This window comes from Dermacentor andersoni, chromosome 1 (assembly GCF_023375885.2).
Source record: "Dermacentor andersoni chromosome 1, qqDerAnde1_hic_scaffold, whole genome shotgun sequence".
Lineage (NCBI taxonomy): Eukaryota > Metazoa > Arthropoda > Arachnida > Ixodida > Ixodidae > Dermacentor > Dermacentor andersoni.
Genome location: NC_092814.1, coordinates 72,607,246 through 72,619,985, shown reverse-complemented (window position 1 = coordinate 72,619,985; position 12,740 = coordinate 72,607,246). Strand labels below are relative to the sequence as shown.

At 44.4% G+C, this 12,740-nt stretch overlaps 1 protein-coding gene across 4 annotated transcripts in view; it reads right to left on the bottom strand.

Annotated features, from left to right (window-relative positions):
- Window positions 1-8,345, bottom strand: part of LOC126544994 (eukaryotic translation initiation factor 2-alpha kinase 1-like) — a 79,109-nt gene extending 70,764 nt beyond the window's left edge. Inside the window, exons 1-5 of one of the 4 annotated variants that reach the window (XR_008608585.2) lie at window positions 8,121-8,345; window positions 7,811-7,881; window positions 4,740-4,886; window positions 4,643-4,671; window positions 2,914-3,021 (exon numbers count right to left, since the gene is read on the bottom strand). Coding sequence is in view for 3 of the 4 variants with exons in the window: in XM_050192581.3 (XP_050048538.2) it covers window positions 2,914-3,021; window positions 4,643-4,671; window positions 4,740-4,886; window positions 7,811-7,874 (348 nt within the window). In the remaining variant the exon portion in view is untranslated. Of the gene's footprint in view, window positions 1-2,913; window positions 3,022-4,642; window positions 4,672-4,739; window positions 4,887-7,810; window positions 7,882-7,988; window positions 8,020-8,120 lie in introns of those variants that run through there. The other 3 variants (XM_050192581.3, XM_055061610.2, XM_055061611.2) reach the window with 3 other exon arrangements.
- Between the last annotated feature and the right edge of the window lie 4,395 nt (window positions 8,346-12,740).

Genomic DNA, 12,740 nt, shown 5'->3' with positions numbered 1-12,740 from the left:
AGCCGTCCGATTTGTCGGGCATGTCCCCAAAAATCGGGTGTCCGGAAAATCGGTCATTGATGGTACACTGGCAAGTCCTCCAGCCAACAACACGGCCTCAAAGACGATTCATTATGATTCCTCTCTGTTTCTCAAGCCAGCATTAGCGCGACTTGCGTTCCCTTTCAATACAGTTACAGCTAATTTTCTCCTATATAAGCCCAAATTCCCCAAGTTTTCTCCGAGTATTTCCAGACAATGCAAAATCTCTGAGAGTTCCTGGTTTTACCGGTTGGTAGACATCCTGGTAGTGACTATGGTGTTACGCTGCTAAGCAGGTGCACATTAAAGAACCCCAAGTGGTCAAAATTAATCCGGAGTCCCCCACTACGGCGTGCCTCATAATCAGGTTGTGGTTTTGGCACGTAAAACCCCATAATTTAATTTTTAAATATTTATAATTGGTAACAGTAGTCAACCACTGATAAATACAGGAAATATAGTTTCACCACTTTATCACATTCCCTTAACTGGTGCTACCTCTTCACACCACTCTGTTGGCATTATGAGCAGGAGTGTGACACCCACCCTGTGTGGGCTTGTCTCAAACAGGCACCCAACACAGTATGGTGTCTGAAATGAGCGGCATAGCAATGCAAGAGAGCCTGTTTGTTAAAAGCGACTGAAGATGCAAAATTCGCAAGCCTGTTCAAATTAGATTTTTTTTTGCAGCTACCTAATCTCCCTGCATTAAAAAAAAATGTTGCAAGATTTCTGGAAAAGTAATCTAACAGACTAGATTGCTTCAATGTTTGCTTTTATCGCTTTAATGGTCCACAAAAGATGCTCACCCAAAATGACTTGGTTCACGGGTTACTACATTAAAAAGTATGAAGTTATGAGAGTGACAAGAAAGTGCTCTATGAAGCTGAGTCACGCTCTCTGCGACTGCAGGCTTCCCAGGCTCTCATGATCCAGCTACTACGATTGAGTGAGTCTACGCCCGGCAAAGGCCTGTTATATATAATGTATAGATGACAGGCCACGCTCACATTTTTATGCAGCACTGAACACGCTTCGCGTCTTAGGATTGCGCTGCTCAAGACAGAGGGAAAGGATAGAACCACCCTGGACATTCGAGGACATCACATGCAACTTAAGTGTACCACGATTGCAGTCAAAGAGCTGCATTCCACCTGCAGAAGCCAAGTCACTAGTCCAGGAACATTTGAACACGACTTACCCGAATCACCTACAAGTATACACAGATGGCTCTGTCAAAGCAGACGAAGACCACTGCGCAGCTGCATTCTATATCCCCTCTCTAAGATATACATGGTCTGGCCGTCTGCACTGTATAGCCTCGTCGACAGTTGTGGAAGGCGTAACAATAGCTTCTGCTCTGCGCAAACTAAAGACTTTGCCTCCGCAGAATGTGGTTGTCCTTACGGACTCAAAGGCCGTGTTACAACTATATCATGGTCTGCCATCCCTCAAGTTCCCACACAAATCACTAGCCATCGCGAAAGAACTCAACAACAAAGGCTTTACAGTAAAGTTTCAGTGGATTCCCTGGCAACGTGGTATTTCTGGCAACGAAAAAGCTGATGTGCTTGCACACGCAGCGCTCTATCATCCTCCCAAAGTCAAGGCTCCAAAGAGTAACCAGGTGAAAAAATACGACATTCGAAATCACTGTGGGTCGCTTTGGGTTCCACTGCATATGCCCTGTGTAACCAAGAGATTTCACCGAGAGGAAGCCTCACTTCTATATCGAATAAGGACAGGATCTGCTAGTATTTTTTTATTGTGGGGTTTTACGTGCCAAAACCACTTTCTGATTATGAGGCACGCCGTAGTGGAGGACTCCGTAAATTTTGACCACCTGGGGTTCTTTAATGTGCACCTAAATCTAAGTACACGGGTGTTTTCGCATTTCGCCCCCATCGAAATGCGGCTGCCATGGCCGGGATTTGATGCCGCGACCTCGTGCTCAGCAGCCCAACACTATAGCCACTGAGCAACCACGGCGGGTGGGGATCTGCTAGTACACCGGCCTGGTTATTTAAAGGGACACTAAAGCGAAACAATAAATCAGTTTAGACTAATGCAGCATTGTTTGAGAACCCTGCAGGCAGTCATTTCAAAAAGATAGTTTGATTATTAGATGAGAAAATGAAGTTCCAAGTATCAGTATTCGAATTTCGCGCCAGTACGTCAGCGTGACGTCAGGGATTCCAAAGTATGTTATCGCATTTGGGCCGCGTTGGCTGAATAAAAGTTCCCGAAACTTGCCATGTTTAATATTTGGTTCTTTTAGAACACAATGTAGTCAATCTGTACCGCTATATATAATTAGTAGGCCCTAGAAGATGCCATCAAAATCCAAGATGTCACAGCACCCTGGTGCGGGAACTTAAGTAGGCGTCGCCACCCGTATTTCGTTTTTTCGCTTTTTCTGGCTTACCAAATGTCTTATCATTGTACGAGCGGTGTTTTTGGTGTTGTAGAACGGTAATTTACTGATGCAGAAGAAATCATTTTTCACTTTAGTGTCCCTTTAAGACAGGGCGAATCATTTATCCGAACTGTACGGTATGCAACGCGACAGGAGACATTGAGCACTTTTTGTGGTCCTGCCAAAAATTCCAAGATGAAAGGGACGCTCTCCTGAAGAATCTGCAAAAAAAGGACCTTCCGCATGCGTGCCTGCACCACCTTATATTTCCCGACGGATCAGTTATAGCCCGCAAAGAAACTTCACGTCTCCTTATCGAATTCCTAAGAGAGACTGGTTTGATGGACATATGGTGAAACCCTTCAGCAGTATTGCAAGAGACACTCGGACAGAGCAATTGTCGGCCTTGATCACCAGGCTGTATCCGCCTGTTGCTACAATTCACTACCACCACCACCACATGCGGAAATGCTCACCTGCCCACGAAGGTCTCTTCTGACATTCTGAATCAAATAACTGAATGAACGCCGAAATTTCACCCTAAGGGAGCACAACTCCTGCAGGTCTGGAGTGGGATCTAAGAACTGCAAAACATGGAATGAGATTGAAAACAAAATAAATTTATCTCTGATACAATAATCGGGGTCTTTCTAGCATTAACAATTGCAGGCAGCGCAAGGGTGCTTCACCACCAAACACTTACAGAGCATCTTATTGAAGACAAAAGTACTGTGACGTAGGCAGACATTTAATCCAGGAAAGAATGACCAAGTGCAAGAAGCTTTTTTTAAAAGATTAAACAAAGATTGTGACAACATAAGGGCACTGAAGGAGGAAGGACGGAGATGAAACAGCATGCCGTGAAAATGATTTTCCTGCAGACAGTCTCGCTAAAGATGCAGTGGCAACATAATGAACACTCCACTTCACCATCCTGCTCCCATTATCCACCAACCACTTCCTTTTTTCAAAAAAAAAAACATGGAGCTCAGGCAGCAGCAAAAGACATACCAACGCAGCTTTCAAACATAGCCACACAAGGAAAAGAGAATACAACTGAATACTATTGATAGCTAATTGAAACATTTTTGAATGTGGCCTTAAGTCAGCCTCAATTGTTATTTTAATGATTATATTTGTTCACCAAGAAGATACCTTTATCTTGTAGTACTTAATGACCTACTTGTTGGCATGCAAGTAAAATTTAACTTACTTGAAGTGAACTGTATGCAGGAGAGACAAAAGTCAGTTTAATATACCTAGTAATTCGGTATACATATAATGAGCCATCTTTTAGTTGTTCATCACACACAGGTTCATATTAAGAAAGAAGAAAGATAAAAGGAAAAACCATTCCTGGCCTGATATTTTTGAAATTATGAAAACAACAAATAAAAAGAACTTCCCACTCATTGGCTCGCTCTCACAATAAATTCAGAAGACTGAAAACACTACACGCAGATACAATTTTAATTAATTAGAGAAAAATGGCTGAGAAAACACTTTCAATTAGCAACAATACTGATAAATATATTAAGCAACCCTGCTCCCTCAATGAAGGCTCCCATGCATGTCCCTCTGCACTGCAGCTCATTATACGATTCTGAATTCACTTTGTAGCCGAAATCAAGATGCCATCTAGGGTTCCAGTTGTATAGCACAAGAAACCATGCTAGAGCTCAGGCCCTATTTCGCATGAAGCCTTTATCAGCATGCTACTTGAAAGAAGGTGTGCCAACAAGTTGCCACATCTTCTCATTTATTATCACTGGCCCAATGTGGTTTGAGACTACGTGACTTGTGGCTCACTGCAGTTCACACCAGTGCCAATGAAGTAAGCCAGTCGACTCCTCTCTTTCTCCTTTTTATAAATAAGTGAGAGCTCTGGACTCCAGAATAAAGGTGCACTAGTGGCCCATGCTATGTGACCTAGAACATGCACTTAAAATTGAAATTCATTTTAGTGCTTAGACACAGTTTACGATTACTTCTAATTTAATATTTCTAGCTTCGTGGTTTGGTTTCTAACTTGCACTACTGACCTTCAGTGCAGCCACTGCTGCAAACTTTCTAAACATTTTGCTCACATGAGAACATAACTGCATGCCACATGTAAAATTATCATAGACCACAATGAATTATTTTCAAGTTATGTATTCTCTGCAATGAAGACACATTTAAAAGTGGTTCATATGGAAAGCCTACCTTAAGTTGATGAAGTCGCCTTCGTACTCCTGCACCAAAAAAGAAGGGCAACAGTCAGGCACAAGACATGTGTACAGCCTATATATGATGCGCTTGCCTTCAAATAATTCTTTGCGAAGAGAATCATCACTTTCATAAAAACTGCAGAGCTGCTCCAAGACAGACTCTAACAAAAGGTAGTACGGAATCTGTCCACGTGGAACCAGGCCAAATGAGTCCTGCCTCACCAGCTGATGTGGTCGACCTGCAGGTAATCATGAAAGCAATACTGTCAATCCATTTTAAAGTACAATATTAGTACCAAAAGCACTGTCCATGAACAAGATTCACTGAGCATCAAGCCCCAGTATTCATCGATCAGGAAGATCTGTTTTGTTCATGCCATCGACAGCCTGCAATACAGTCCAGCTGTGTACTGAGGAGGGTAAGGGCCCGTTTCCTATTTCTCACCTGAACACCTACTCACCTTCTCAATGTTTAAAGATGCCTTGGTTCTACAATCATACCACACACTGATTCTCCAAGTATAGAAAATATGCACATTGTTTACATTTATGGTTTACTACTGTGGCAATGTAAGTCTGCACTTGTTGAGCCTCAGCTGATTCTCAAACATCTTTGGCAATTTGTCTCCTTTCACATATGCATATGCTGTGCCAAGGATGCTAAGTCCTCAGACAAAAATAATTTAAGGTATCACCAAAATTATCTAAAAAAGATTTCAAACAGATTTTCATTGGCAAAAAAGCAGAACATATAGTAGTACACCTCAAATATTATCAGTTAGTGCCTATGCAGAGAAAAAAAAAACAAGACACTTAAATATGATAAAAGTGCACGTGTGCCACATTGTGTGTAAGCTGATTTGATGAAACAGCAGCAGGTTGGGAGCCAGGGCAGGTGGACTTGGGTGCTTTAAAGTGTGCGCTGTCAGGAAGTCATGCAAATGCTGCAGGCCCAATCCCAAGCCTACACTGGCAGCGGCATCTTCAAAGGGGCAGTATTAAATCTTTGAAGGTGTGGAAGTTCTTGGGTATAACGTAGTGTGAATGTCTTAATGCTAAAATCATAGCACAACAGAACCTCATTGTAACAAAGTTGCATCTCGCATAAAAATACCTTTGTTATATCCAATATTTGTTATAAGCGTAGACAATGGCAATGAAAAAAAAATATGATTGGGTATATGCAAAAGAAACTTGAGCATAATGAGTCTTACAAGCTAGCAAAGAGCCTCCTGTCGCTCCCGACAGCCTGTAGGCAGCTTGTCCTGTTGATATGTAGCATGTGAACAAGGCCAAATTACAGACAAGCACTTTGGACTGTTAATACATAACTGTGCGATTCGCCAGATCACACAGAGGATTAACACATTGGCTTGCTAGCTGCAGGACAGCCAAGCCAAGATCAAAATGTACGCACACACCTACAATGTGCCATTTCAAATAGCACTCGCTGAGTATTTGATATTTTCCCTACCAAAATACATATTTTGAGCTGTGAGTGAACAAATATTCACTTCAGTGTAATGAATATTGCCTCAGATCTTGGATTTTTAGTTTCACTACAACTGTAGAATAACAGAATACCAATTGTAGAAGTACATGGCTGAATAAAGTTTATACGCTATCTGTGTTATATCAAGGTTAGAGTCTATAGCATGCATCGTGTGGGATTCAGCATAACGATATTCACAGATATGCCTGGAAAAAGGGACTCTGTTTCTGGAATGCTATAATGAGACAGCAAGAGAGAGAGAAAATCAAACACGTATGTGCATTGGTGAATGCAACGCCCAAGTGTAAGCAGCACAGCATTGTTTCTTTACTTCGTGGAAGCCCAGCTAACATCCGCAGCAGTCGTATAGACAGGTCGAGAGAATGCAAACAATGCTGGGTGAATTCAGGTATGTGCCACTTCTCCAATGTCATACGGCGCGCTAGCCTGCGAAGTGTTGGGCTGCGTCAGTCCTCGATAAAGGTACAGAAACAAGGTTTGATCTTTGTGTGCTTTCCTAGCAGCTTCGTCGGTGAGGTATTTGCCAGAGATGCTGCAATGACCTGGCTGCCACTGAAGCACGATGTGTCTTTTTGCAATCATATGATGGTGCTTTTCTCGTATCTCCGACACGAGTTGTTCACAGGACCCGCGACGAAGTGCTGACAAAAGACATTGTAGGGCCGCCTTCGAGTCACAGAATATTGTCCACCGATTAGCCGGTTGGTTGTTAATATGATCAACGGCACCTCGGAGGGCAACAAGCACCGAACCGGTTGATATTGTGACATGCGAAATCTTGCAGAATGAGGTAAATGTCAAAGCTGCCAAAGAGGTGCACATGTTTACCTTACATGCACTGTACCAGTGGGACAGCCGCGTGATGTTCCAGAGCTTTTCATTACCTTGTGGTCAAGATGTCAGCGCTGAACTGATGAGGCAATGCCTATACGCATAGTTTGGTAAGAAGGTCCAAACTGGCTCAACTTTATCTTGCATGTTAAAAATATTCAAAGCAGATATGCTGTATAACACCCTTATACTCAAGTACGCTGGCCTTGACTTGGGGCACAAAGAACCAATGGATGCACAAGAATACCGGCAATAATGTGGGATTTCATTGCTGACGACTTATTTTGTACCAGGGAAAACTGGAGAGATAGTATGATGCAGTGCTTGTCATGTCTCATTGCTCTTTGTTGTCCTGCTGTCTACACTGTTTCAGGATTACGACTTTAAGCCAATTAACCTGAATCAATACTCCCCCAAAAATAGCATAATCTCAATAGGACACGTGCCTTGATTAGGGAATTGCATGATGGCGTTGTTCCCAAGGTGGAAGAATAGTAATATTTACACAATATACTAATGAGACAATTAAGCAAAAGCATGCAACTGTAAAGCGTTTTGATGATCTAAATGTCAAAAGTCGTAAACGAGTAAGCAGGCTGTACTAAAAGCTGTCACCATTTCAAATGCATGCATTTTTCTTTTTTCTGGGCATAACGGCTGTGACCTTTCCGCTACAGTTGAAGTTTTCTACCCTTACCCGCATTTTGACAACTGCGCTAAGCACATTCTTTTTGCTTAGATGCGATACGGTGTAGCACTTACGAGTACACCTAGCAACGGAGTACTGATGCAGATGGACAGACCACTTAGACCACTTACCGATGTCTGGGACGTCCAGAGCTGTCAAAGTGCATAGTGATAGTTTCGGAATAGAAGGATCCATGGTTCAACTGTAATTCAAGTAACAAAATAGAGGAATCAGTTCGGATTTTCAGCTGATTATGCCCACGTGCCACCAATTGACGTAAATAACAAACGGATTTGGCAATGAACTGACATAGAAATCTTGACGCAAGAGCGTATCCTTTACCCCTGAATGCTGCTAGTCAAATGAAAATGTTATGCGCAAAGTAGCACGGTAAGAGAGAGAGAGAGAGAGCGAGAGAACAAACAAACTACAAGTACCTACCATGGAACGATCACGAATCGCTGTCTTGTCGTCTGAAGAACGACGAATGTGTGATGTGATGGGCGCCAAGCTTGAAACAGGCCACAATAACCGCCTGCTCTTCAGTTGGCTGAGGCACACGCAGTGACATCCGTGACATCACATGAACCACAGTACGGCACATCGGAACATTGTTTGTGCAATGAATGGTATGATCCGCCGAAGCTGACGAGACGTTCATTTGAGGGATCGCCAGCCATTTGTGCGCAGGCGCGAGTAAGAGCGGGCGTGAGAGAAAATCTCGGGGCTGCCTAGGCACTACGGAGCAGGTTTCTTAGCACGTGTTGTAGGTGTTTGTCCCTAGACTTGCCGGCATTGCGGAGTGCGGTCGAGTTTGTTGACGCTCCGCCGCTGGCTGCCCGCGCGGTGAGCCAGCGGGCACGGCTGATCGCTGGTGGTGATCGGTGATCGCTGGCTGAAGGGGCAAGGTTCTGACGGGTGTTGTATAAGTCATGGGTCGCTTTTTTCGTCGCGACGATTGGTTGGATTTTTTACAAGCACCACTCTAGGAGGGCACATGCAACCGCCAAACGGAGGCCTCAGAACACCTGAGGTTATAATCAAATTGGTTATAATAAAGCAGGCGGCGCAGGATCTCCAGGACCCCCAAGGGGTAGCGGGGGGATCAAAGCTGGAAGCAGGGCGGCCCGTGGGTTGGGGCCGTGGAGGCCAAAGTCTACCAGGGGATCTTCGCATAAAAAATCGGCTGTCACCGATCGCGCAGGCCTCGACGAGCCCGAATCCGCGGACTAGTCCGGGTTATAGCTTTGATGTCATTGAGGCGCTGCCAATAATGCGAAATAATTACACGTTGTTACAATTAGTAAAAAGCACAATTTAATAAATATAGTTACGTCCATGCAGCCGCCAACTTGTAACGCTAAGTTTAGCACTACCGCGTCCCGCGACTTCTGCAGCGCCAGTCAGAACTTTGCCTCTGAAGGTAACTACGTCGGACAGACTTTCTCGCGCCTGCCGCGCTGGTGCTGAGTCAGTCATCGTCACCGGCGGCCTTTCAGCCGCTTGCGTTCAACCGTGGTTGCTAAGGCGCTCTGCCTTCCAGATTTTCAATATATGCAGCCCGGGCTCTACTACGGTCACTACTGTTTCCACAGAAACATCTGTGATGTTATTTACAGGGTACATTGCCGCAAGGCGCGAGAAAGCTATGATACGCCACGACCGACTTATCACGAGCGCCGCAGTTGCAGACAGTCTTTCCGATACAGCGGCCGCCACATCGGGCGTCAGTGCCCGCTGCTTCACACATTTTACCGCGCCGGCAGCCAGCGTCCGAGCGTAAACAAACTCAACCCCACTCCGCAACGCCGGCACTCCTAGGGACAAACGCCTACAACACGCGCCTCTGTAGTGCCTAGACAGAGTCATATGTTCAAGGAGTAAAAGCCCCCAGATTTTCACTCTCGCGCCCGCTCTTACTCGCGCTTGCGCACAAATGGCTGGCAATCCCTCAGATGAACGTCTCATCCGAAGCAGCACACGCTTTCGCGCAAATGGTTGATTGATTGATTGAAACTTTTATTGAAACTAAGATAGGGGTGGGGGTCAGGTGAAAGCAAATGGCGGCCGACAAATATCCTGTTTCACAGATAGCTTCACAGATGGCAGTAGTAGGCTTTCCCTCGCCACCAGTCCATCAACTCCGAACAGGGTGGGGACAATCGCGTCGTCTGCTACCTATAGGTGTTCTGTGATACTACTACGTCCGCCATTACATATTTCAATCCCTACGTAGCAGAGCGCACTGCTGGCGCACGCGTATAGCATGAGTTTTTTGCAACCAAAGGCATTTCGTTTTGGGTCAGAATATGCATGTCTGCGCTCATAGACTGTTTGCAGGCTCAAATTAGATTAATATATAGCTGTCGCACGCTGTTTCCTGTCACCGCAATCTCTCCTCGGTGCACTCCTCGGTGGCCATGCGGCCTGGCAGCCGCTCGGTATAGGTTTTTTTTTTTTTTACATCTAACAGTGGTGTGCCTGACTTCGACCTCCTTCAGTGCACTACATCTGCAGGCTTGGAGTGACGCCTGGCACCGGCAAAAGATGCCGAAAGCGAGGGGGGCTACACTAATCCAGGTACAACCAAATTAGGAAGGCCTACTAAGCTTCAACAAAGACATTTCCTCACCAGAACAGGAGCTGGCCTACCTGGTGCAGAATTCGGCCACCCCCTCCCTCATGATTCCTACAATTAACCAATGGCCCTCAGTCCCCAGCAGCTGCGGGGCACCTGACCAAGGCGGTGGTCAGACCTGTAACGCCGCAGAGGGTGCTAAGAATCTCTGAACCAGGACAGGCCGCCAATGGAAACTGGCCCTGGCAACCTTTAACAGCCGAACTCTGTCGAGTGAGGCTAGCTTAGCAGGATTCTTTGAGGAACTATCAGATATTGTTTGGGATATCACTGGCCTTAGCGAGATTAGAAGAACTGGTGAGGCTTATACAGTGCTGACTAACGGCCATGTCTTCTGCTATAGAGCTCTCCCAGAGAGAAGCAATACGGGGTAGAATTCTTAATTCATAAGGACATTGAGGACAACACTGACGAATTCTACAGCATTAATGAGAGGGTAGCAGTAGTCCTAATCAAACTTAATAAGAGATATAGATTAAAGGTAGTACAAGTCTATGCTCTAACATCCAGTCACGATGATGCTGAAGTAGATCAGTTTTATGAAGATGTTGAATTAGCAATGAGAAAAGTTCAAACCCAGTATACTGTAGTGATGGGCGACTTCAATGCAAAAGTGGGGGAAAAAGCAATTGGCAACTATGGCGTCGATTCTAGGAACACTTGAGGAGAGATGCTGGTAGAATTCGCAGAAAAAAATAAGCTGCGAATAATAAACACTTTTTTCAGGAAGCCTAGCAACAGAAAGTGGACCTGGAAAAGCCCTAATGGTGAAACAAGAAATGAAACTGATTTCATACTTCCTGCCGATCCCAGCATAGTACAGGATGTAGAAGCGATAAGTAGGGTAAAGTGCAGTGATCATAGGTTAGTGAGGACCAGGATTCACCTCGGTTTGAAGAGAGAAAGAGTAAAATTAGTCAAGAAGAAACAGGTTAACCTAGAGGCAGTAAGAGTAAAAGCAGACAAATTCAGGCTGGTGCTTGATAACAAGTATGCAGCCTTAGAACAGAGAGATGAAGATGACATAGAGGTAATGAATAGAGACTGAAGAAGCCGTAAGAAATGGACGCAGTGTGAAATCAGTGAGAAGGAAACTTGGCATAGGGCAAACCAAGACGTACGCACTGAAGGATAAGCACGGTAATATCATGAGCAATCTCGAAGATATAGTAAAAGCAGCAATAGAACTCTATACTGACCTGTGCAGTACCCAGAGGACTTAGGATAACTCCATTCGGAGCAGTAATGAACAGGATACAGAAACTCCTCCTATAACTAGTGATGAGGTCAGAAGGCTCGATCTTGCAAGACATGAACGGGAAGAGCAGCAGAAGAAGATGGAATAACAGTAGATTTAATCAAAGATGGAGGAGACATAATGCTTGGAAAACTGGCGGTTCTCTATACGAAGTGTCTATCAACTGCAAGGGTCCCAGAAAACTGGAAGAATGCAAAAATTATACTCCACAAAAAGATGAGACGTTAAAGAATTAAAAAATTATAGGCCCATCAGCTTACTCCTAGTATTATGTAAAATATGCACCAAGATAATCTCCAATAAAATAAGGGCAACACTGGACTTTAGTCAACCAAGAGAACAGGCAGGTTTCAGGAAGGGATACACTATAATGGACCACATCCATGTCATCAATCAGGTAATCGAGAAATCCACAGAATACAATCAGCCTCTATATATGACTTTCGTAGATTACGATAAGGCATTTGATTCAGTAGAGATACCAGCAGTCATAGAGGCATTACGTAATCAAGGAGTACAGAGATTCTACAGCTACCTTAATTCTCCACAAGTAGGAAGATACCTATAAAGAAAGGGGTGAGACAAGGGGATACAATCCCTCCAATGCTATTCACTGCGTGCCTGTAAGAAATATTCAGGCTATTAAACTGGGAAGGCTTAGGAGCGAGGATCGACGGCGAATACCTCAGCAACCTTATCTTTGCCGATGACGTTGTTCTATTCAGCAACACTGCAGACGAGTTACAACAAATGATTGAATACCTTAACAGACAGAGTGTGGGAGTGGGGTTGAAGAATAATATGCAGAAGAACAAAGGTAATGGTGAATAACAGGGCAAGGGAACAAGAGTTCAGGATTGCCAGTCAGCCTCTAGAGTCAGTGAAGGAGTATGTTTACCTAGGTCAATTAATCACAGGGAACCCTGATCATGAGAAGAAAATTCATAGAAGAATAAAAATGGCTTGGATCGCATATGGCAGACATTGTCAGCTCCTGACTGGAAGTTTACCATTATCATTGAAGAGGAAGATGTATAATCAGTGCATTTTACTGGTGCTGACATATGGAGCAGAGACTTAGAGACTGACAACAAAGCTTGAGAACAAGTTAAGGAGCGCACAAAGAGCGATGGAATGAAGAATGCTAGGCATAACCTTGAGAGAC